Here is a 27,215-nt window from a genome sequence, read left to right as displayed (position 1 = left end):
ATGGCGCTTCTGGCCAATCAACTCATGGATGCTAGGATTCTGAGCAGTATGAATGGGAGAGTTGAGCTCCCCCAGTTTCTGAGGGCCCCCAACCAGGGAATCGTCCCCCAGATGAACTCCGGCCAGGAAGACAACCGTAAGAACAGGAAGTACCCCTGTCCCCTGTGCGGGAAGCGTTTCCGCTTCAACAGCATCCTGTCTCTTCACATGCGCACGCACACGGGCGAGAAGCCGTTCAAGTGCCCTTACTGTGACCACAGGGCCGCACAGAAGGGCAATCTCAAAATCCACCTCCGCACCCATAAACAAGGCATTCTGGGCAAAGGCCGCGGGCGGATCAGAGAGGAAAACCGTTTGCTTCACGAGCTGGAGGAGAGAGCGATCCTACGGGATCGGCGGCAGATGAGAGGCGGACAGGGCGGCCAACTGCGGACACCCCATGTGGCCCAGCTTCAGCATTTGCCACCGACCATCCCCGTGCATCCCCAGACGTCCCTCACATCTCCCGGCTCTGCGGAGAGCCCGCCGCACGCATCCACGCCCCCTAAGGTCACCGCCCGCGAGGACCCAATCCACCACCCGCTCGCTGGCTTCCGCTGCTCGTTCTGCAAGGGCAAATTTAGGAAGCAACAGGAGCTGGAGCGCCACATCCGGATCCTGCACAAACCCTACAAATGCACGCTGTGTGAGTTCGCCGCCTCGCAGGAGGAAGAGCTCATCGGCCACGTGGAGACCGCCCACATCACCGCGGACGCCGCTGTGGGGCAGAAGGCCGCCACCGCTGGGGGCGCGGACAAGGGGAAGCCCGTGGGCGAGTTCCCATGCGAGGTGTGCGGCCAGACCTTCAGCCAGGCCTGGTTCCTGAAAGGACACATGCGGAAGCACAAAGACTCCTTCGAGCACCTCTGCCAGATCTGCGGCCGTCGCTTCAAGGAGCCCTGGTTCCTCAAGAACCACATGAAAGTGCACCTCAACAAGCTGGCCGCCAAGAGCAAACCCCCCGACGAGCGCAACGCGCCTGTCAGCATGAGCAACGTCCCGCAGGACCCCCAGACCAGCCTTTACTCCCAGTACATCTCCAGCATACATAGCAGGTTCCTCTCAGCTGAGCGAGCTGGCCAGCAGGAATATAACCAGCTCCTGGCCACAGCAGGCATCGAGGTGAAGGTTCGGGAGATGTTAGGAAGGATGATGGTGTCTGGACAAGGCGTGTTGGCCGAAGGAGACAGTCCCTCCCTGCTGGCTCTGAATCACCTTTTCCCGACAATGAGCTCCAACAGGCTGGAATACCTGCAGACCGCCATGGCTGACAGAGATGCACTCAATGGCAGTGGCTTCCCCGGCTGGCCGATCATGGCATCGGGGCTGGCTGTGGAGCCGCAACTGTTCGGTCCTAAAGAGATCCAACCGCCGTGTTCATACTTGTCTGAGAGACGTCGTTCCGTAGATGAAAGGAAAGCGTGCCTCGGCGAAGCGGACGCTGAGGTCATCAGCAGGGCCACGACCCCGGGGAGCCTGACGCACCACGAGCAGTCAGAGATCGCCTCGGAGACAGGCCATTCCCATTCCGGCATCGCCCAGGACAACCACCGACAAACCGTGTCTCCGCCTACAGGTAACTGAGTTATCACCGTTGAATGAAAGAAAACATTGATGCACTAGAAAGAGAGCGACCACGGCAGTCTTGTGGAAAAATAAAAAGCTTTTACTTGTACGGCTAATGCTTAGCAACGATTATTCACACACCTACGTGTTGCAATACACTGGCCTTCATCAGGGTGACAAAAAAATCTCACCCTGATGAAGGCGGCGTAGGTGTGTTTTCCTTGCTTTGCAAACAAATAAAAGCTTTTTTATTTTTGTACGAGACTGCCTTGGTTACTATCTTTCTTGTGCATCAACTTTATCACCTTTATACCAAAGGGCACCATATTGAATTTTACTCATCTGCCAAAAAGATGCGCTCCTCACTCTGAAAGAAAACTTCATTTTGATTCTCACCGCTTGATTGTTTTTGCAGAGAATTTAGACAGAGAATCTATGCAATTTTGTCTAAACCACGAGACGGTTATTTATACTATATGACGCACTGTGCTGCCAACAAACAAGCCCAAACTCTCAAGAATCTATTATTAATGTACTCGCCTCACTGTCCCTGAGCTGCCTATTGTAGTGTACAACTAGAGAAAACGTTGGCGTGGTGTCAGAGATCCACTTAGCATAGGTGGTCCGCAAAGCACAGGGTCAGCAGCACTCTGCGATGAAACCACCGCAAATATTGCTGTCATCTCCAAGGACTTTTGTCTTCCCTTTTTAAGTGTAATGGCGTCGTGTTGAACGGTAGGATAATTAGTACCCTCTATTTTATATCCTCCACCTCCCCACCCCTCGCCTACGGGGGCACAAGATGTTAATGCACGCCATCTGGTGTTTTTAATGATTTGATCTATACCACCCAGTGATTTTTATGATTTGATCTACCACCTGGTACTTTTATTGATAGTCTTCTGTTCCACCTGGTGATTCAGATGATCTGGCTCGGTGGGCAAATGCCTTTCTTGTCATGGCGTCCTGCTAACATGCTCTCACCACTCTAAATTGCTGCCATAATAGTGTTTTACGTATGTGTGTGTGTGTGTGTGTGTGTGTGTGTGTGTATATATATATATATATATATATATATATATATATATATATATATATAAATTCTTTGCTTGGAGAGCTGATGTATCTGAGTGTCACATGCTTGCGTGGGATTCGATCCAGCATCCTGGTAAATGATGGCCGTATCGCACAGATAAATGGATCGTGTCTAATCTCATTAGATCTTTTGTGTCCATATTGTGCACACATACGGATGTATACGTATTTACATGTAAATGCTGGCATTTTATGGACAAATCCCTGTCTGGCTCGCTCTTTATGAAACAAGCTTAGTTGTTGCTGTTTTTTTTGGGGGGGGGGGTTCACTTCCCCACTATTTTCCGAACTGGTTCACTATACTGTATCGTTCCTACCAAACGCTTATGAAAGCTGGCGAGCTTAGTGAGTTCTGGGATGGCACGTTCAGGATGAGACTCTAATTTCAGTCAATATTAAGCATGGAAACTAATTCATTGTAAAGGTCAGGCGTCATTGCTTTAGTCAATGATGGATCCGGCAGGCTCTCTCCCTCTCCTCGCTGTTCTTAGTCCTGTGTAATGGTAGACTCACTCTGGGGGCTTAGCACCGCATTGTTTAGCTCTGACAATATATCCCAGAGACCTCTGCAGCTGCTCCCTGCGCTCACAATGACAGATTAATTAACACAATCACACGCGGCTGGCCTCGACTCAACACACAGGTCTGCCGCGAGACAGATAGGTAAATCCTACACATATGGAGAACACGCACCACTTGATGAGGGTTTAATAACAGGGATAGGGTTTTTTTTTTCTTCTTCTTTTGTCGGGGTGGAAGGAGGGTTTTTGTACAGTAACTGATCAAGTCTGTCTGTGTGGATGGCTGGCCTTAGAGAGACAGAGTATTTTCTAATTCAGGGGAGCAGAGAGCCTGAGCTGCCAGATGTTCAGCTTGAGGAACATTGATTAGTCCAGAATTAGCGGTTGCATTATTCATTATTCCAGACCGGGGTGGTCGTGAAATTATTGACGTCTCCAATATGGATACAAATATAGTACAGTCTTACTTGTGGCTGTCAAAATTAAGAGACAAGCACTTGATACAACCAGATATAGCACTGGATTTAGATTTAAATACAAACATCAAGCCAAGCTGGATCGCAAATGCTCTTTTGGTTTCGATGGATACACTGTAGATGTAGTCTGTATACAAAAAAAAAATGCTGCTTGCAAAATCTAATCCAAACAGATTTGGAGATGCACTTTGACTGTAATTATAATCTTATGTATAATCTTATGAATAATGATTCTTTCAAAAATGTTAAACTAACGAGGGGAGCATGCCTGAAGGCTTCTGACCTATATTAGACCAGTTGGAAGAATGCTAAACACGCCTAACGCCACATAAAATGCTCTGACAGTTATTAATTAGATCCATTCAACACTCTTAACCCCGGGGTCAATGAGCAGACACCATGTAATGATGTTGTCCCCACTTGTCTTTTGTCCCTCATGCCCTTCTTTCACGCTAGTTCCACTGTATACGCACCAAGCATTTAAGATAGCCCAGAATGATAAGCAACTGTAACATGGTGAATGGGAATGTTGAGCAGTGGTTAAGAAGCACGGATTAAGTAGCTAACGGAAGTCCGTGTGTCAGGAGACTGCTGGGTGGTTTAACTGACAACCACACAATTCATCCATTTGTAACTCTGGGAGTGTACTAATGCAACCAAATGGACCCTAACAGGTCCATTTGGTTGCATTTGTACACTCCCAGAGAGACATACTGTAACATCTTTTAAAGGCAGATTCAGTGGTCCAAACGTAAACAAATGGACAGCCCCACCTCCGAAAATAAAAATTCAGCATTGCAGACATGTTTTTTTTAATTCCCTAGGTGATTGACTCAGCTCTTGACAGAAGGACTAACTCTACAAACAACAGATATATCTTCTTCAAACTGTTATTGTTGTATTATGGGGCTGTAATTGGTTTGCTGACGTTGGTATTGTTTGTAAACAGGTCTGCAATATATCGTGATTTATGATGGGGTGAGAAATTTCCAAATAGCATATTTCCTCATCTACAATCAAACTCTTTAAGGGAGTATTAGCCTAATTTATATGACGGAAACAGTCAGATTAGACCTTTAAACTCACTGGTCCTCACAAAGCAGGCTCCGGGGACCAACAGGAATCCTAATGCAGTTTCAGAGGGTCCCCGGCATCAAAAGTAGTTAATATAGAAATCACTTTAACCCTATCTTATACAGTACTTCGGCTATTCTAAAATAGCCAATATACAAGCTCACAAGGCTGCAATGATGCAACGCACTGTGAGCTTGTAGATTGTAGATATTTTTGAAAGATTTTGAATAATTTTGCACATTTTTAACACAACACAAACCTTCTGGGGTCTGCATTAAATCTTTCAGATGGGGGTCCGGCAGGGCCAAATACATGGGGGTCCTTGACAAGAACATGTTTTAGACCCACTGCGTTATCACATTCTATCCTGCTTTATCACATTAACTTACAGGGCTTTTATCTTACTGGGTCTTATATTGGTCTAAAGCAACTGTCTAAACTGATTACCTGTTGGATCCCTCCACTGCCTCTCACTTCTGTCTTTTTAATCCTCTTTTTAATTATTATTGCAGATATGAGGCTCAAATTAAGCTCAAAATGCTTGTTTTCCTAGCATGCAGATAAAAAGATTTATCCAGGGAGTTCCGAACACCTGCCTTGAAATATTGTTCCACCGTCTCCTGAATGCCATTTGGCTTAATTGACTTGGAAACGTCCCAAATGCGTCATTGACTATGTGGTCTAATTAATATTAATAATATATGCTATTATAAACATCAAAGAACATCTGGTGCCCCTGTTTTTCTCACCAAGTCTTGTGCACAGCGAAATCCAGAGTGTCGATTTAAGCTTGGAGAGTGTAGAAATGGACCCGTGCAGGTTCATTTTGGCTCTCTCTGAGGTTAAATCGACACTCCGGATTTTGCTGTGTGTGTATGGCTCCCTCTTGCTCAGTCTGTTTCATCTGCAAGCAGACCAGTCACCATATAGCAGAGTTTAGTATTTCAGGTGCTTGAATGTACGTAGAGAGAGATGAGGCTAAGGCTGTTCAGTTTATTGATATTATCGTCTGGGATTTTGGATGTCGTAATATTGCTTTTCCTGGTTTTACATAAGCCTTATTTTATATATTGTTTAAATAGCGCGAATAGCCGATCTACAAGCTCACAATGTGTTGGATCACGATACGTTGTGATGCTATTTTTTATATTTTTTGAAAGATTAAAAAGAACAATTATATTATTGTCACCATCCTCACAATATCGATATTGAGGTATTTGATTTGATTTTGTCTGTATGGCCCAGCCCTAGATGAGGCTTCCACTGTACACTGCGTAATGTCTACAATGTAACTGCCAAAAGGCCTATTTTAGTAATACAGTAGCCTATGAGAGTCTGCGATCGCGCTGAAGCGTGATGCACGGCTGTAAATCATGAAGCCTATTTCCATATGAAATGAACCAGCCGCATGGCTTTTTTTTTTTACCACAGCCACCAGCTCACTGGAGGTATTATATTTATTTCATTATTTAAAATATCCAGTATGCAAGGATGGCTCATATGCATCACTTCATTAGATGCCTGTGTGTTTAGGTGAGAGAGGCTGGGTTTGTAATGATGCAGTAATTGGAGTTTGGGGTTGATAAATCTAAGCTCTAAAATTACTCTCCTCACATAATGCGAGCCGCGGCACTGTAAGTAAATCTTAAACTGATTAAGTTAGCATGAACCAGGCAATCACAAAGATGGCAGCCATCCAAAAGACGAGAAAGGGGGTGGGGGGGTGGGAGGCTTTCTTCAGTCTTTGTTTTGCGTGTTTTTTTTTATTTTTTGTTTTTTTCAAGCGCTCATGAAGGGAGGGTAAATGGGTTTAGGGAAGTCTGCCGTTGAAAGATGAGGTCAGATTTGTGTGTTTGGTACGTTGGGAGCTGGCCGGTAATGTCATCGTAATCCAAGCCACAGAATAATTGAGATATAGAGTGTTGTCTGAAAGACTTCCATTAAGCTGTTTGGATGTTTCTGTTTGTTACTGGAGACAGGGGTGTGGCGTTCTGGAAGGCTGTTTCCCGCTCTTGCGCACGCACGCACGTGCGTGCAAATTGGCAACGCACACGCAAACGCACATTCAGCCACACAGCCAAAACGTCCACACACACATGCATAAGCATGCACACACACTGCACACATGCACGCACAAACACAAACTGACTTGTGGTAGGGTTCACACGGCTATAAAATGCACAAAAACACAAAAAAACACACACACACACACACACACGCACACACACGCGCACACACACACACACACACACACACACACACACACACACACACACACACACACACACACACACACACACACACACGCACACGCACATGCACAGGCACAGGCAACTGCATTTAATTTAAGGACATCTATTGAACACGATGGCATTTCAGCTATGCTTTTATTGGTCAAAGCTCTACTTAATTAATCTCTGCGTTCTATTTTGTGGTTTGGTTATTGGAATATCGAAACTAAGGCCTCTCTTTACTGCCCTTCAGCCCATTACATAGCAAATAGTTTATGCATTAAAGTTGTAGTGACTTCAAGACAAGGAACTATAGATCACTGGGTTTAGATTTACCTCTGAGAATCGCCTCGGGGTCGGGTTCCGAGGTGTATGAAATTGATATTTCTCTGGCAGAGATGAATCGCCGTTGTAAGTCAGATATTAGTCCATTAAAGAAGAACAATACGGCATCAATATGCATAGAATTAAATTAATGGTGGTGGCTTTATCTTCCCATCCCAGACGCATCCCTAAAAGACACAGTATAATGTATGACCTGACCTTCAAATGCCAGGAGAGTGTTGGGCAATAAACTGCCAATATTTGTGGCTTAATGGCGTCAGATGACTTTTACTGTAATTGGAATGGCAGAGAAACAGCTGGGCTGTTTAAAGACAGTGTGAGGCTGAGGCCTCCGACAATCATTAACTCAAAATGGTGGCAGGGAGTGTGTTTAACCCTGACGTTACATGTTGATGTTGAGTGTTTTTAACTCTTAACATTGCATGCTGAAGTTGGGTGCGTTAAACTCTAATGTTACATGAGATGTAGTCCAATGATTCTTAATGTTTTGAATTGCAAGGAGTCGGACCCCTAGTTTGATAAGCATTAGGCCACAGACGCCCTCTAGACTTTTTTTTATTTTCTTTTTATCTCTGGGACCCCAAATTACACTGTAAAATACTCAGTTTTAATTGAACTCTGAGAGTGTACAAAGGTACAAAAATGTTGTATATTCTCAGAGTTACAGAACCATTCGAATTTAACCACTTTCAACCATGGCGTCCCTATTTTGGGCATAACATTATATCCATCCTACTGTATATAAAATTGCCTTGTGGGTGGGTGGTGGACGTCACAAACGTAACATGCCCATTTATGGAGACCTGAAAGTGTAGATGTGAAGGGCGCATAGCGGCCTGAACATCACCTCTGTACGTCTGTACCTCCATCTAATAGTTCACGCGTCTCGAGAACTTTCTGTCGGACCGTCTTCAAACTCGCCGTGTGTGTCGCCGGCGACCAAGTGACAAAAAATTGCTCCACAATGCGATAACGCTTTTCTGCCATGCATTTCTTTTTTCAAAAATTGTTTATTTTAAGATATTGTATTGATAGTTCCAGTGGATATTGACAGGAAACAGGGAGAAAGAGAGAGAGAGAGAGAGAGAGAGACGGGGAGTGACACGCAGAAAAGGTCGTCGGGATTGGGATTCGAACCCGCGGCGCGCTGTTAGGCATTAGAGCCTAGAGCATACGGTATGTGGCCAGCTAAGCCAGCGGGTGCCCCGTCTGCCATGCATTTCTATGGTAAACACGCACTGGAGCGCCCCGCTTCCTAGTGCTCAGCGTTGTGTTGCAGCGCTCTTGGCGTCCAGCGTTTTTTTGGCGGAGCGCTCTGGAAATCTGCTGAAAATTGTTCAACTTTTGAATAGTTCAAGTGACACTCATCAGTGTCACATTCCTATGCAGAGGGTTGGAGAGACACGTCACACGCCCACAATCATTGAGCAGAGGTGTCTCGCTCAGTGCATGTGCAGCGCTCTGGACATGATCTCCAAAATGCTCCGGAGCTCAAAACGCTTTATGTGGTGGATACGGCCCCTTAAGTGGTTAAAGCTCCAATCCATAACTTGTTATTGTAAGCAATCTGTACAGTATAGCATGTTAATACAATATGCCTATAAATTACATGTGCAGTGGTTGGAGGTGGTCTCCCTACTCTTCCATTGGGACATTTGGACCCTGCTAGGACACCTACAGGTTGACAAGAGGTATTGCATGAAATTCAAAGGGAAATATCTCATCTTCCTAAATGCGTTCTCCGTTATAGCTTAACAGCAGCAATTTTGGCGCTCATTCGGGAGAACCCGGGTTTGAATGCCGGGTAGGATGTGGAAGTTACGGATTGCAATTTTCAACTTCATATTTGAACGGAATGAAATTCCGCGAAACACCTGTAATTAAAAGTATCATATTGTGTATAGGAGGATGAAATATGAACATTTAAATGAACTCAATTCATGGTCTGAAAAAAAAACAAAAAAACAGAACAAAGCAAAAATCCTTTATTACTCTGCATAGTAATTCGTTTTGCACTCTTTGAATTATATACGCCTGACGAAACATTTATTTCCTGGTACGGAGCATAAATAAACTCAAGTGCACGGCGTAAGTTATTCAAAAAGTATGCACCACATGTTACAGTTGGTTATTTTTGACTGGGAAACCCCGTTACTGGTTTTGATGGAATGAGGTTCCTGTCTGCGACATCTGCCAACCCGCTCGTTGCTTTGCGGTGTGACTGGGTAATTATTGGAGGAAGAATCTTGTTTGGTGTTAACATCTTTGAGTGTATTTATTGCACATGGAGGAGTCGTATCCATACTGTGATATGATGGATCACTGGAGCTGAAAGCTGATTACAAGCTTGATTTACTGCGGGTGCAGGGCTTAAATCATTCAACTCAGCCTTGTATGGGATTGCAACATTTTTCATGTTTGCAGAACGGTGTGTTCGTGTGTTACTTACTGCACTGTGTATGCGCTTCCCAGGAAGAAGATAAATAAAATAAAAGAAATCAGTATGCTTGATATGCACATGCTTAGTATCAAAATGTGAGTTGGGATCTGTTATGTTTTTGGTGTGAGTCTCTGTATTAGGTGAGAAGGCCAACCCCCCAAATACTGTACCTGATTCTCAATCACTTACAATAAAGGACCACTTTGCCCATTACATTCTCCCATAATGGCACCATTTCTGTCTACTCACTCTCTGTCTCAGAGGAGGGCTGTGTAAAGTTAAGAAACCTGCCTGACATCATTAGTTGCAGGTTTGGTCATTTCAAACAAGATTTAAACTTTTTTTATTTATTTTTTTGATGCCAGAACAATGGCTTCTATTTCAGCATGCTAACTCTCCAGGAAGAGAAAGACTGTAGTGTCTATTAGCTTGTAATCCACATCGATGATGTCACTGGTAGGCAGGTTTCTAAACTGTCCATTGCCCACCAGTGAGACACAGAGTGAGTAGACAGAATTGGTACCATCTCATAATGAGCATTAGCGAGGAGGACATATGAAGAAGATATGGTTTAAAATAGGTGAAGTGCTCCTTTAAGCACTTTATTCTTATTTTATACTTCATCATACAAATAACAGATCTACAAGCTCACAACGCGTCACATTGTAATGCAGTGTGAGCTTGTAGATCTGCTATTTTTAAGGGGGAAAAGCGGAATAACTCCAAAGTTGGTCTTTTTAGTCTGATCAGAACCCCATTGACTTCCATTATAAGTAAAATATTTCGCCTACTGGCAGTGTGCACAAGACATTTGGCGCCGGATCAGTCCAGCAGTTTGCAATATTAGCTCCTGTCACACGGACACACAGACATGCAGACACGCAGACACACAGACCAGACCATCTTCTAGGCGGCTTGCCTCTCAGGGGCCACGGTGTCAACATCTTGAATTGTGCCCAAAATAGAGTCACCAGGTTGAGGCAAAATCTGATTTTTATCAATTTCTGTTTTTTTGCTGTGACTGTGTGTGTGACAGGTGAGAAGGCCTACCGCTGCACGCTGCCCAGTGACTACACCAGCACACAGCCAACGTCCCTGGGTTTCCATATGGACCGCTACCACTTCCCTCACTGGCAAAGCAGCAGGGATCTCTCATCACCACTGCAGCCTCCGGCGAGCACCAGCCCGGCCGGGCCCAGCCCAAATCCCACGCTCAGACCCAGATCCAGGGAGAACTGGAGCCCGGACGCGGGTCTCTACCTGGCCGCGGAGAGCCACGCCGGTGACGACGCCCTGCACGCCAACACGCAGCATGACCTCAGTAGCCAGGTCGTGAGCGGCTCTCTAAAAGGCCAGACGGGGAAATGTGAGTACGAGCCGTTGGATCTGTCGGTCCGTCCAGAGTCTGTCATGTCCCACGCGGACAGGTGTCCTGGCGTGCTGGTGCCGGCGGCGGCCAGTCTCTATGGTAACGGAAACTCCTCGTCTGCCACGACTCCCGGGCTGCGAAATTACTCAGATGAGCCCGGCGTGAAGCCGGTGCAACAGTGTGATCTGCTGGCACGAGGAGCCGGAGAGGACTGCACGATCCAAACTCACAAGAACTATGCGGGCCTGCCTCATTGCGACCCTGCAGATCAAAACGGAACGGGTGGATTTGAGGACGCGGCTTTTGACCCGGAGGAAGAGGAAGAGGGCGACTGGATGATGATGACGAACAACAACGTGGAGCCAAAATCACAGGTTCCCACTGACTTCCAGGGGTCCGACGAGGCCCTCCCACCTCCCCGCGAGAAGCTGCGTGGGTGGGGCAGAGATGTCACCGAGTCTCCCATCTCCTCTCTGGAAAAAGTCACGCCAGGCCAAGGCCATCCACTGCAGCATCACAGGAGCCTGCTGTCCGTCCTGAGGTCCTCTGGGGGCCTCAACGACCTGATATTGTCCCCCAACGGTCACACTGCCACTCTGAACGCTGACGGGATCCTGGATAAAGAAACCACTTCAGGTTAGTGTTGTTAACTTATGTGTACTTAAAGTGCAGCTTTATGTGTCACTCATAACTCCATACAGACACCATTGTCCCATTATGCTGATGCCACCTTTATATTTGAAAGAGTATGCTGCCATCTACTGGACAAACGCAGGTACTCCACTGACTTTAACTTCAACCAATTTCAACCTGGTTTCCCTATTTTGGGCATGTAATGTCATAGGCGGAAATTTGCGCAAATGTGCAACACTTTTTTTTTTTGTTAAAAGTTTTCACAAATAGCAAAAGTAGCTGATCTACAAGCTGAGTTGTTATCTTGTACATCAGATTTTTTTTCTATTCGTACACATACAATGAAATATATATATTACAGGGCTTAAGTTGTTAACCACTTAAACCCCCGCATTCGTATTCTGGGAAAACCTTCGCAGAAAACAGCCGATCTCCATAACCACACCATCTGACTATGATGTACCCTGGTTTGCTGAGGAACATTAGCACAATATTAGATTCCTTTTGTGTAGTTTTCTCGCCAAATACCTGATTCTCAATGCAGGGTTGTGGTTGGTGCATAGTATTAACAACCATCAGGCAGGCACTTGGGCCATCCAGCTTGTTACATGAAAGGGGTGGTTCCAGGGGGGTCCTCAGCTAAAAAAAACGTTTTAAATAATTGCATCAAAATCAGTTTAACCACATCGGCTAATTGAAAAGAGCACATCTATTATAGATCTGCTTTATGACCATGATTTGCCTCTGTCCCTCCCATGTCCTGCTCCTAATTCCCCTCGGCCAATCACCTCTCCCCTCTCCTCTGTGGCTAGAAGACTCTGATTCCCTGAGTACTGTCACCTGTGATGACCATCTGACACTGGTTGGGTGACGTGACGTCATGAGTTCCAGAGACTATATAAAAGGACAACTTAGTTTTAGTTTAAACTGTGTCCTTGTGTTTGTTCAGTGCTGGATGTGAGTCAGGTTCTTTGTTGCCAGTGTCATGTTTGAGTTCAGTTTTTGTGTTCGTTACTCATCCATTTCAATTTGTATCGTTCTTAGTAAAGTCAAGTTATTGTGATCCTCATCTCCTGCGTTTGTCTGAGTTCCTGCACTCAAGGGTCCTACACCTTCCATTCCTGACAGATCTAAACCTATATCCTGTATCAGCTGGGATCTGAAGTGAGGAGAAAGACCCTTTGGTTTATATACTGTACCACCACTTAATTTTGATCATATTTATCACTTACGATCTCAAAACAAGAGCTGAAGGAAGTGCAGGTGGAGTGTGCTAATGATTACCAATACACTTTAAATGTGCTGTACGTGATATTGTTTGTTTTAAAGAGAGTTTATTGTTAAAAAGTTAAAGCTCCATATTCTTATAGTAACCATTGCTATAGTGTTTGTTCAGTAACACAGGAGTCTCCCCATCTCCCCAGCTCTTTAGTAAACAGTAAATATATTTTCAAGTGTGTTGCCAATTTCCTCCAATCAGGAGAGGGAATCCCACAAAGATCATTTATCAGATCAAATATTATAGTATTCCAATTTTGTCTGCAAATGTTTGTGTTTAACGACTTCCAATTTCACTTGTTTATTCTGTATCCTGAGTTCCCTATCCTGATTGGATGAAACTTGTATCGCAACCTGAAAATATATTTACTGTTTACTAAAGAGCTAATGTCTGTTTTAGAGCTGGAGAGACCTGTTACTGAACAAACACTATAGCAATATAATTACAGGCACACTTTAATGATTACCACTACACTTTAATAATTATCAGTACACTTTAACCACTTAGACCCTATAGTTAGTTGACTGCGGTCCCCCAGGACTCTACACCTCTCTTCTCCGGAAATACGCTCAGCGAAATACAAGCGAAATACAAGCTCCCATTGTTCTGCGAAAATAGCCGATCTACAAGATCACAACGTTATGGGCTTGTAGATCTCATCTGCTTTTTCCGCCGAACGTTCGCCCCTCCCAGACAAGGAACGCTAGGGTTCACGCGGGTTAAGAGGTGATATAATCTCTCATCTCCTGTGATGGGTCACAAATCAAACCAAACCTGATGGAGAGGCTTATAGCTCAACGCTCCGGTGTGATGTGCTGCTCGCCGAGTGCAGATTTAATAATGCCGTCTCTCAAGAGAGGGAATCTAACAGCTGGGGCCTTTGATATGCATGTGTTACGAGTGCAACGCGATACACCTTCCCTCTGATCCCCCCTCCCTCTCTCTCTCTTATTCAGAAACTCAATATGCTCATGTGAAAGACAGGGAAGAGCCTGTCAGCTCCATTAGGGATTAACATCTGTTCCTCTTTCTTTATGATTCTAACAGCAAGATGTAGTTTTCCATTTGAATGTATCCTACAGATGGTTATTATAATACCCCCCCCCCAACTCCTGTCATGGTCATCATACTGTTCATACAATGTTCCAAGTCTTCTGTTTATTGCACATGCTGTAATGGGTAGGGCTGGGTGTTATGTACAAAATCAAATATCACAATATTTTTGACCAAATATCTCAGTATCTATATTGTGAGGATAGCCGCACAAAATGTCAATTTTGTTTTACATTTTTCAAGCATTTTTTAAAATGGCAGATCCCGATCAACAATCCCAATTATCAAGCTCAGAATTCTTCGTGATGCACCACGTTGTGAGCTTGGAGATCGGCTATTTTAGCTATTTCTGAAGAATTTTGAATGCAGGACAAGACAACACTTACTGTATGCCATATCAGGATATTGCAATATCCCAAAATCCCAGATGATATCTAGTCTCCTATCACGATATTGATATAATAGTGATATATTGCCCAGAGGCCATTTGAATGAAAAATACATAGGATTCACATAAGCAGCCATAGTTTGGGGTAATCTACGAGTGAATCTGATAAATTCCTCCAAAATTCTCAGGACAAAGTGCAGGCAGAAGTGAAGGTTGTGTTTCATTATCCTATATACTGTATCAATATCCTGATATTTGAGACTAGATTATTTAGTGGCATTTTGGATATCGTCTCTGTTGGGTGGAAATGTCCACAACTATTAGATTCATATACAAAAATTGCAAAAGTAGCAGATCTACAAGATGAAAACGTGTCGCTTCGCGCCGTGTTTCGAGGTTGTGGATCTGCTATTTGTTATGCTTTTTGTGACGCTGTTAGTATACTGTAGTATGATCAAGTAGGGCATTCATTTACGAAAAAACGCAAGTTAGAATATGGAGATAAGAGGTTTCTGCCCAACAGCAACAATATCATAATATTGTGATAAGTGCAGAGTGATGTCTTTGGAACTTACCTGACTGTTCTAGCTGTTCTATTATTTGCCTTTATCCACTTAGTTATTATATAGGTAATGTATTAAAAATAGAATCACATGGATCTCAGGATCCACATGGGAAAGCGTGGCTCCAATGTGGATCTGGGACTTCATGTGACCGGCCTGTGACATTAATCAATATCACTGCGTAGATATTAGTCTGGAATCTCTGTGTGGAACCTGCATTTTCAAGGGGCGAAAAAAAAAAGAGCCCCATATCTGCATACTGGGCCCTGATTGGTGCCCCACAACTTCGGGGGCGGGGAAATGCAATCACAACCGAGCGGGGCCAGACCAAATCTGCCAAGGGCTATTTTTTTTGTTTGCGCTGGCAGATTCGTCTGGTTTCCAGGCTAGTGTGGACGTACTTCTATGGCGTACGGGCATAAGACATTTGGCGTTGAGCGGTCCAGAGGTTTACGTGATTAGCTCTCAACCACAGACAGACAGAGCTTATAGGCTAGACCCCTGCGGAGCCATGCCATAAAAATGTCATTGTTTATGAATATGAAAGCACCAATAGTCATGCCCACAACATCATCACTATAGTGATATGGAGGTATTGGGCCGAAAGAGTAAATATAATGTGACGTTGGATTTTGACACCCAGCCCTAATCAACCGCACTTCATTCACTCATCCATTCATGTAGAAAACATTTTAGTTGCTAGGAGTTCATGTGAATAAAATATGAACCCTACAGTATTCGTCGTACGATGAATAGCGAAAATAGCCAGATCTACAAGCTCACAATGCATCGCGGTGTGAGGCGTTGGGAGCTTGTAGATCAGTGAATGTTTTTTCTGTTTTTTTTCCCCAAATGTTTGAAAGAATGTGCCTATAATGACATGCCCGAAAGAGGAGCACCAGGTTGAAAGTGGTTATAAGTGTACAGCTTTAACCTTTCTCCACCCCCGCTGTCCCCGCTATCTCCCCGCTATCTCCAGTGAATATTCAAAGAACAGACACTGAACATGTATTTGAAAATTAATATTTATTGTTAAAACAAATGTCATTACAGTGTGTGTGTGTGTGTGTGTGTGTGTGTGTGTGTGTGTGTGTGTGTGTGTGTGTGTGTGTGTGTGTGTGTGTGTGTGTGTGTGTGTGTGTGTGTGTGTGTGCGCGCGCGTGCGTGCGTGCGTGCGTGCGTGCGTGCGTGCGTGATATGATGTACAATATATACCGACTGTCATCTTTTCTTATTCTCTCTCCTTCAACATACCTTTCTGATCTTGTGCTGCATCACAGACCATCCAGCCTTCTCAGCTCATACATTTGCTTTGCCTTGGCAATTTGAGAATAATACATAAACATAGTATTTTTTCCATCTCATTGCTGAAAGACCAATTATGTTTTCCTCCACAGTACGCTTTTGAATATATTACATTTTATTTTTATTTTCTTTGGGGATTTTGAATAGTTTACTCACTTAGACACCTGTGGTGTCTCGCCTCCACTGCTTGCAAAGTGCTTCCAGACAACTGTGTGGCAATGTGACCTGTTGTGGTACACGGATGTCTAAACAATTGCTTTATTGTGTGGCACCAAAGGGACCAGCCATCCAGAATAGAACTGTGTGTGTGTGTGTGTGTGTGTGTGTGTGTGTGTGTGTGTGTGTGTGTGTGTGTGTGTGTGTGTGTGTGTGTGTGTGTGTGTGTGTGTGTGTGTGTGTGTGTGTGTGTGTGGTTAACTTTTCCATGTACTGAATATAGTTCTATCCAGTCTTATTTTTGACCGGGAATATTTTTGACCGGGAACACAAAGGTGTAACAAAGTTGACTCAAAAGAATACTGTTAAATAGCTCTATATTCTGAGGATAATCATTGCTATAGTGTTTGTTCAGTAACAGGGTTCTCCCTTTCTCTCCAGCTCTATAGCAAAAGAAAGTTAAATACATTTTCAGTTCGGGATAACAATTTCATCCAGTCAGGAGAGAGAACTCATACAGCAGGGTTGCCCACTCTTTTTTTTACTGGAGATCTACTTTTAAAATGACCAGCTCAACAAGATCTAGCAACCCCAAAAAATAATGATCCCATTTCTGAAAATACTTAGAACATGTACCTGAGGGGGATTTGCAATAGCGGTGCTGGCGTTACATAGTAAATAGTGTGGGGGGGGGGGGGGGGGGGGGGGAAATGTAATGCTATAGAAGCCGTGAAGTGAGCTGACAGGCCCTTCTTGATGTCAACCAATCAAGTCACCTTAAGTCAAGTGGCAGATGCCAAAAAGAGGAGGAATTTTAATTACTGTACATTTTTTAGGGGCATGTCATGTGGTCTGGTCTACCTGTACAGCCTTGTTTGTGATCTACTGGATCTATCTTTTGATAGTGTGTCATACAGAATGCAGGGTAAACAAGTGAAACTGGAAGAGATTAAACAAATGAAGGAACAGTCAAGACTGGAACTGGAGCCCAAGCTGATAAATGATCTTTGTGTGGGGTTCTCTCTCCTGATTGGATGGAATTTGACACCCATCTGAAAATGTATTTTCTGTTCACTAAAGAGCTGGAGAGACACAGGTCTCCTAATTTGTACTTTTGAATACTATGACTACTTATTTGAGTGTACACTTTGTCCACCGCTGCGCGTCGTCAAAGACGATGTGACACGACGGACATCCGTCAATCATCCATTGACCCAACGCAGAGACAAGCTAATTGACATTGGGCGTCCACAGAGTCCTCGTCCTCTACGCGCGGACGAGGCAGGTGGTCCGACATTGTTCTCATCCCACCAGCCTGTCCTGCTCCGCAGTGCTGACCAGGTGGCTTTGTCAAGGGCCCTGCCTCCTCCTGTCACCCTCCCCCCCCCCCCCACCCCTCCCGTCCCGTCCATACTGTATGGCACGTCTAGTGGCACAGTGACATATTGCCGGGCACCGTGGACATGGAGTGATGTGTTTGTGATGACAGTTCAGGTCGACTCCAGTGTGCCAGCAGTGGTAATTGGCCAGATGGTGACCCCTGGTTGAACCTGTCTGCATGCTCATTAGTCGCATGGAGCTGTTCCCCTTGTTGTTTAACAGCAATCACTCCTTTTTTTTGCATGCACTGCTCAGAAGCGGCCACCAGATGGAGACGGATACCACTATAATGTTGCTCTCTATTAGCAATGGTTTGGTTTGCTGTCTTTAACCGCAGCTTATACCCTATTTATACTCTGGCTATTTTCAGGGGGGATAAACATCTATTTTTTTTTATATGTATACATACATATATATATATATATATATATATATATATATATATATATATATATATATATATATATATAATATAGTGAGTCCTTTCCATCATCATTGGAGTGTGTGGTCCCTTCTTAAGAGAAACAATGGGAGGTTTTCTGTGAGGTTTATATATACATATATATTTTATATATAAGAAAAACACACTGCAGAGTATTATGTCATCACACATCTATTTTTTAGAAACACGACTTGATAGCTTAGTCCTCATTAAAGGAAGGTGGGCGGCTTTGATCGGAGGTGGCAGAGTTTTTGTCTAACTTTACCAGGCAGCCAGGCAACCAGCTATCATGAATAGACCTGACTGTCCCCGCCTCCACATATGGGAGACATCAGATCAGGGCTCTGAGACACACCAACACAAAGTGAAAATGAGACGATCAATAAAGAAGGGATTAAGAATGAAAGAAAGATAGAGACAGAGAGGGCAGATTGAGTGTGCATGTGTGGGGGAGAGAGAGAGAGAGAGAGAGGGAGAGAAAGGAAGAGAGAGAGAGAGAGAGAGAGAGAGAGAGAGAGAGAGAGAGAGAGAGAGAGAGAGAGAGAAGAAAAGGGCTGATCTGAAAGGGGTGAGTCATTAACTCATTGTCTGACCGCTGGGTACCCTCCGCGGCGCGCATGACAGCGAGAGGCCGAAAGAGCGAGAAGTGAGAGAGACAGAGAGAGAGAGAGAGAGAGAGAGAGAGAGAGAGAGAGAGAGAGAGAGAGAGAGAGAGAGAGAGAGAGAGAGAAAGATCACCATAGATGGAGATAGATGGAGAGACAGCGAGGTGAAAGAGTGTCCGTCCCTGCGAGCAGATGTCGTTTGAGGGCAGCGAGAGGGCAGCGCGGCCTGCCTTTTGTGGCCCGGCGTCTCCCCATTGAGATAATGAAGGGTGGAGCATCCAGGGGATGGATGTGCACTCATCACTCACTGTCTGAGCGCCATCAGAGCTCAGCGCCGTGTCATCCGTCACCATTCAGCTCTGCTGGCCCGCCCCCCCCCACACCCTCTCCCCCCACACCCGGCCCCGCCACTGTCATCATGGTCATTATCTCAGACTGTGACCCCCACCACGTGCATGGCCGCCGCAGAACGCGCACGCGCGCACGCCACAATGCCACAGGGTGGAAAGAAACTGAGTATTATGTTTACTCACGTACTGTACTTAAGTACAATGTTGAGGTGTTATTCATTTACTTTAGTGTTCCCATCGTTTTGCTATTTTATATTTCTACTCCACCACACCTCGGAGGCAAATATTGTATTTTGTACTCCACTGCAATTAGTTACAGTATGAGTTACTTTTAATGCAGATTTGCAGACTTCGCAACGTAATGCGTTGTACTGTAAGCTTGTAGATCGGCTATTTTTTAAAGCAGTTTGTCAAATTTTAGTACTTTTTCTTTGGTACTCTCTATGGATTTTGATGCCAATACTTTTGTACTTTTACTCAAGTAAATATAAGTTTTCTTGCACACTGCTCAGAGATGACGCATGGCTGTGTATGAATACACAACTTGCACAAAGGTGTGCACAGTAGTTTGTGTGTGTGCGAAATGTGTTTCACTTCCTCTTCCTCTCGCATTCATCCATCTCCCCCATCTCTCTCTATGTCTCGCTTTGTCAGACGCGCGCACACTTAGATGTGAGCTCGGACGTGCACACACACACACACGTGTTCCCGTATGCGCACGCCGCTAAGAGCCAGAGATGCTCACATTACATGACTCCCCCTCCTCCCCTCCCACCCCTCTCGTTTCCTGCTAAACGTGTGTGTACATCTGTGCAAGTAAGTGTGTGTGCGTGCGCACGCGCGTGTGTGTGTGTGTGTGTGTGTGTGTGTGTGTGTGTGTGTGTGTGTGTGTGTGTGTGTGTGTGTGTGTGTGTGTGTGTGTGTGTGTGTGTGTGTGTGTGTGTGTACTGTTATTACTGTACTTGTGAGGGCCAAATGTCCCCACAAGTATAGTAGAATTTGAGAAGTAGACATTGTGTGGGCAATTTTCCTGGTCCTCACAAGGTTGTTTTATGGTTAAAACAAAGATTTTCAAAGCTAGACTTCAGGGTTAGGGTTAGGATTAGGTATTTAGAGGTTATTTTTAGGGGTTGGGGTTATGCCTGATTTATATTTTTTTAAACGTTGTAGTGGGGGTCCCTGCTTCACCTCTCTCTCAGCTAATGGGTCCAGATTTTCTTAGCGGAAATAGACAATATAAAAGCTCACAATGCGTCGCAGGGTTTAGGGTTATGGTTCAAAATGGCAAGACAAATTGAAAAACAATATTCACAGAATCGCCATCCTAAAATGTTGATGTCCTCACAAGTATAGTAATACAAACGTGTGTGTGTGCGTGCATGCGTGTGTGGGTGTATGTGCATGTGTGTGTGTGTGTGTGTGTGTGCGCGTGTGTGTGTGTGTGTGTGTGTGTGTGTGTGTGTGTGTGTGTGTGTGTGTGTGTGTGTGTGTGTGTGTGTGTGTGTGTGTGTGTGTGTGTGTGCGCGTACATGCGTTTGTGGGTGTATGTGAGTGTGTTTGTGTGTGTGTGTGTGTGTGTGTGTGTGTGTGTGTGTGTGTGTGTGTGTGTGTGTGTGTGTTTGTGTGCGTGTGTGCGTGTGTGCGTGTGTGTGTGTGTGTGTGTGTGTTTGTGTGCGCGTGCGCGCCTGCAGCTGTGTGCTTGTGGTCGGTCTCTGCCTGGCTGTGTACAGCAGCCTATGAATGGATGATGGTGCGGTGCAGAGATGGATGGCTCTGGGCCCGCTGCTGTCTCCTCTAATTGTAAAATATTAGTTACATTAGACTCTGGCCGGTGATTAATGGAACTTATTTGGAGGCTGCCCTCTGCTGGACCTGCCTTCTCCTCTGGTGGGAGGAGAAGAAAGAATGGCCGGCCCCGGAAGAGGAGGAGGAGGAGGGAGAGAGAGAGAGAGAGAGAGAGAGAGAGAGAGACCCACACAGCCGGACCAAAACAAATCATTTGATGTAGACATGAGAACTCGTGGCTCATGCCTGATTTATATTTAGTTGCTTGCCGGTGTCGTGCATCGAAAATAGCCGATCTACAAGCTCATAGCTTGTAGATCGGCTATTTTCTGTGCTTATTGACTTTTTTTTTTCTTACCTCAGTTACGCGATTTTTATGGGATCACGGTGAGTCGTTAGGTGTCGAGAATGGCTACAATTTCATGGTTGCATTGTGTAGGTTAATGGCTAATTTATGGCCAGTCGTATGACGGTGTGCCCTGAAAATAGCCAATCTACAAGCTCGGAAGTGACGTGTTGTGAGCTTGTAGATTGTCTACGTATTTTCGGGCACGTGACACCATCATTTGTCGAAGTGTGAATCGAGCTTAATATAAGATCAACCAGTAGGTGGAAGAAAGGCCTCAGGAATTCCTAGGTGGATTTTTTTGGTTTTGTTTTGTTTATTTTTCAAGCTGTCCGTCCGCCCCCTCCGTTTCCTCCCAGCGCACACGTTTACCGAGGCAGGGGAGAGCTGGGAGTTTGCAGACGTGTGCAGCAGATGAACGTTAATATTTCATCGCTGTCGTGCGGAAACCTCGTATGTCCAAGACTGTTACTTTTCAGGATTGAAATAAAAATAAATTTGAGCTTGTATATCTGCTATTTTTGATACTTTTGTGTGACACTGTAGTATGGTCAAGTAGGACATTCATTTACATAAAAAACATAAATCGTTTAAATATGGAGATACAGGGTTTCTGCCCGACAGCGACAAGTTTGTTTTCTCTTGTGTACCTGGATACTGACAAAGCTTTTCCTTTACTATTGTTCCATGCACACAGCTCCCTGCTTTCATGGACCGGGCCCCCCCCCCCCCCCCCCTCTCTCACACACACACACACACACACACACACACACACACACACACACACACACACACACACACACACACACACACACACACACACACACACACACACACACACACACACACGCCAGTCAACAGGAAGGTCTGACACATCTGAATACCATTGAAATGACAGACAAGCCTTTGTGTGTGTGTGTGTGTGTGTGTGCGTGTGCGTGTGCGTGTGCGTGTGCGTGTGCGTGTGTGCTCGCACGTGTGTGCGTGCGTGCATGTGTGTGTGAGTGTGTGTCCTTTATGGCCAGCAGGTTATTATACACCAACAGATGGAGCATTACTTTTTATCACTCACACCTTCTGTGAGCTTTCTCACTCCCCCCCCCTTCCAAAAAACTTTTTTTATGTAGATATGAAAGAGACTGTTCAGCTCTGTACAGCTGTCCCTCTCTCCTGATGATGGGAGAGAGGGAGAGAGAGAGAGAGAGAGAGAGAGAGAGAGAGGGGGGGGGGGGGGGAGGGGGAGACAGACAGAGAGAGACAGATATAGAGAGAGAGAGAGAGAGAGGAGAAAGTGAGATAGAGAAAAAGAAAGAGAGAGTGAAAGACAGAGAGAGAGAGACAGGAGAGAAAGTGAGAGAGTACATGGGAGAGATACAGAGAGAGAGACAGGGGGAGGGGGGGGGGGGGGTGAAGAGGTTGTGACGGATTCAAGTTTTTGGGGAAGTGATGTTCGGTGACATCATCACTTAATGGTTTACTGTAAGCCATGAATCATGAAAAAACAAACCACTCAAAGATGACACGCTGAAATATTAGACAGAGAGACTGAGAGGGAAAAGTCATTATGTGAGCTAACCCACGCTTAAAATAGCACCGCGGTGAACAAGGAGGCACAGCCACATATGACAGTGTGCTTTCACATATTTTTATGTCAAAGACCCCCAAAATCAATAGGTTTTCCATAAGAGAAGATCTGTCGACATATTTTTCGAACATAGCATGAACACAAGCTCAATAGGAGCTATGTGGTTAAACTGTTCCTCATTTTGCTGGGGACCCTCTGGAACCCACTCGAGGACCCCTGGGGGTCCCTGGACCCCACTTTGAGAACCAGCAACTTGGAAAGCCAGGGCTTAATTAATGACTAGTCCAGTACAAAGCTCTCTATTGATCTTAAAGCCACTGGAATTATCCATGACGCAGGTGGGTCCCCAAATTATACAACTTCAAAGGGACTTTAAAGTTGATTTGAATCAAACTAACAAACAGACCCGCTATGTTTCTGTTAGATCTCACCAGTGGTGGGAGAAGTAATCTATTTTTTTTTACTCAAGTAAAAGTAGCCACCACATGTAGAAATAGCCTACAACATTCAAAAATGTACTCAATTAAAAGTGCAAAATTATTGGCATCAGAATATACTTACAATACTAAACGTAAAAGTACTCATTATGCAGAATGTCCCTTTTCACAATCATATTATTATATTGTAATTAGTAATGCATTCATGTGTCACTTTAATGTTGCAGCTGGTAATGATAGGGCTGATTTTAATTACTTTATGTGCTGCTGGGTAGCTTAACATATAATAACACATAATTATTTATTACTTAATGTATGTTTTGTATTAATAATCTAAATCTGTAAAGTAACTAGTAACTAAAGCTGTCAAATAATCGTAGCCAGAGTAAATAGTACTGCACAATATTTGCCTCTGAGATGTAGTGGAGTAGAATAATAAAGAATCAACAAATGTTACACTCATGTAAAGTAAAAATGCTTCAAAATTATACTTAGGTGTAGTACTCGAGTAAATGTACTTACTTTGCACCACTGCATGTTAGTTGGAGTGGAGAGTAGTTCCATGGTGGGAGGGAGGGGACGAGAGGAGCAGACAGGAACTACGCCTGCTTGTCATCGGCCAGCTGCCACATGCCTGTCATTCCTCAGTCCAACACTCACCCCACATTTTATGTGCGTTTATGTTTGTGCACTCGCTTGGTGTGTGTGTGTGTGTGTGTGTGTGTGTGTGTGTGTGTGTGTGTGTGTGTGTGTGTGTGTGTGTGTGCGTGTGCGTGTGCGTGTGTGCGTGTAATACTATAGGTGTAAGGGTCAAATGTCCCCACAGGTACAGTAGAATGTGAGAAGTGGACACTGTGAGGACCTGGTCGTCACAAGAGAAATGCTTGGTTTAACCCATTAAGACATGAGGCCGATTCTACAAAATATACCTTCTAAATCAGTAGTTCTCAAACCTTTTCGTGCCAAGGAAGGCCCTTTAGGCTTACAATTAGGAAAAGTTTCAGGTTGGGGTTAAGGTTAGGATTAGACATTTATGGTTTAGTATGTTGTTAGAGTTGTACCTGAGTTATACTTAATTGCGTGCCCAGGCTTCAGGATTACTGGACATTTATTTATGGATGTATTTTAACGTTAATACATACTGTACTGTTTCTGAAAATACTGTATATAGGGGTAAAATGGCCAAAACAAAAACTGGCCAAACTCATGAAATTGCTGTCCTAAAAAAAACAAACGTGGGTGCTTGTGCGTACGTGCGTGTGTTTGCGTGTGTGTCAAACGTCCATGTATGGGCGTGGACAATAAATCTATTCTTAATTCTAACTTGCCGGCATTCCTTAAGAAAAGTACAAAAATAAACCGCCCACTACTGACTAACATACGGCTGTGAAGTATCACTGCCATGATGTCACTGTTTGACACACGGCAGCTTTTCCTGATAAATCACAAAACGGTGAATGACGCCAGTAGATTAATATCCCCGGCACATCGGAGCGTACGTGAGACCTTATGTTATGCATCCGTCCGTCTGAAACGGAGCCGTTGATTGTCCCATTAATCAAACGCATTAAGTCATAACTTAAAGAGTTGGAACTGTAGATGAGTGTGTTGTCTGTAATGGCTCTAGTCTCTACAGAGTGAACCACATGAGTGTTAATTTAACCGTTTGTAACTCTGAGAGTGGACAAAATGTACCAAATGGACCCTTACGGGTCCATTTGGTCCATTTGGTAAAGATGGATGCCTTTTTGGAGGAGTGGTAGCAATTTGGAAATATGAATTGCTGCTTCAACACTCGTTTACTGTACACTGTACTATGCGGCCAGTGGTGGACAAAGCACTCAACCGCAGTACGCAAGTCAAAGTACTCCTGGTCAAATATTACTCAACTAAGAAAGTTGCTCTGTCAAATGTTTAGTTAAAGTACTAGAGTACAGTACTTGGATTTCTTTTAAGCATTCAAAAGTACAAATTACTTGACACCTTGGCATTTGCTGTAAAGTAAGAGCTTGTTTATTGTATTCCCCCTGTTTTACTTTGGTACACACACATATGTGCGCACGCACGCACGCACGCACGCACGCACGCACGCACGCACGCACGCACGCACGCACGCACGCACGCACGCACGCACGCACGCACGCACACACACACACACACACACACACACACACACACACACAAACACACCGGTCAACAGGAAGGTCTGACTCTGACACATCTGAAATCTGAATACCATTGAAATGACAGACAGGGTGTGTGTGTGTGTGTGTGTGTGTGTGTGTGTGTGTGTGTGTGTGTGTGTGTGTGTGTATGCACGCATGTATGCACGTGTGTCCTGTCTTTGTTTTATCTCATGTGTTAATTTATTCATTCGTTTTTTTGATCATTGACATGTACAGCACCTGTGTTGACCACAGTCGTTTAAACTGTGCTTCATAATTGTCGCTGTCGGTTTGAATGTATGCGTTATTATTCAGTCACAAACTCTTGTTAATACTTTTTACTGGTTAAATATTTATAAAACCCACATACAGACTTAACCACTTTCAACCTGGCCCCCCCCCCCCCAAAAAAGAAGTATCATAAACAGCAAATCAACAAGCTTGTACATCTGCTATTTTCAATACTTTTGCTCGACCCTGTCATGCAACAACGTTTAAAAAAAGGGCATTAAGTTATTATGAATAAAAAAAAGAAAAAGAATGAAATATGGAGATACAACTACTGCCCGACGGCAACAAAATTAAATTAGAGTTGGGTTGAGTCCACATACTGAGAGGGGGGTGTTATGTGTCATTGTGTCCCTAGGTGGGAAGCCGTTCCGGTGCAGGTACTGTCCGTACAGCGCCTCTCAGAAGGGCAACCTGAAGACCCACGTCCTGTGTGTTCACCGCAGGCCCTTCGACAACAGCCTCTACCCCGACCGCCGCCTGCGCCGCTCACACTCCTCCTCCTCCTCCTCCTCCTCCTGCCGCCAGCTGTCCACGCCCCCGCCGCCGCTTGGTCTCGTGGAAGACACGCCTCCCACGCCAGGGAGAGAGCAGCGGACCACCGCGGTGATGACGTCACTGTGTGGCACTTGATGCTGCTGTCGTGGCAACGGCAGATATACAGACTTACGTTATGAATGTTGTTTGAGCATCATGGTCACGGAGGAGGGGGACTGAGAACAAAAGATGACAAGTTAACAAAAAAAAAGAGAAAAAAAAGCATAAATCTTGATGTACATTCCAGTGTTCACTTGAAGAGACACCATATGTATTTATCTGTAGCAAAGAAGCTGTCTATAATAAAACGTTGTGACGTGAAAGTGGACAGCCAGAGTGTTTGGTGTCAAAAGAGAGTATTTGGTGCGAAATAATAAGAATAAGAATAACAGTAGCAAAACATTTTTAAATAGAAGATCTATAAGCTCACAAGCTGTCGCAATGCGACATGTTGTGAGTTTGTAGAATGGCTATTTTGGTTATTTTACGTGACACCGTTGCATAGTTTTTTAAAAAAGGGCTTATGTGGTTATTCAGACTAATCAGATGATTTAATCGCTTATAAAAACATTATTTGAACTTTTTCACATTGATTCCTTGATGTAAAAAATATGCTCTTCTTAATTATTCGATTAATCTAAAAAGTAATCAATAGAATAATTGCTAAGAAAATAATCAATAGTTGCAGCCTTATATATTTTTCTTCTTGGTAAAATATCTCTCGATTTCCCTTCCAGTCCACAAGTGTTGTCTATCTGTCAG

The 27,215-nt window shown here is 44.4% G+C and overlaps 1 protein-coding gene across 1 annotated transcript; it reads left to right on the top strand.

Moving 5' to 3' along the window:
- LOC311046861 (uncharacterized protein) lies at positions 1–26,641 on the top strand (the record flags this gene model as incomplete). Its single annotated transcript, XM_084059435.1, has 3 exons — positions 1–1,615; positions 10,824–11,792; positions 26,275–26,641. The coding sequence occupies 3 exons, from the start codon at positions 1–3 to the stop codon at positions 26,547–26,549; spliced, it is 2,859 nt and encodes a 952-aa protein (XP_083915561.1). The 3' UTR covers positions 26,550–26,641.
- Positions 26,642–27,215: the final 574 nt, after the last annotated feature.

The sequence above is a fragment of the Gymnoscopelus microlampas genome, assembly GCF_963454915.1.
Source record: "Gymnoscopelus microlampas genome assembly, chromosome: 6".
In the NCBI taxonomy this organism is placed as follows: Eukaryota; Metazoa; Chordata; class Actinopteri; order Myctophiformes; family Myctophidae; genus Gymnoscopelus; species Gymnoscopelus microlampas.
This window is presented reverse-complemented; position numbering and strand designations above follow the sequence as displayed.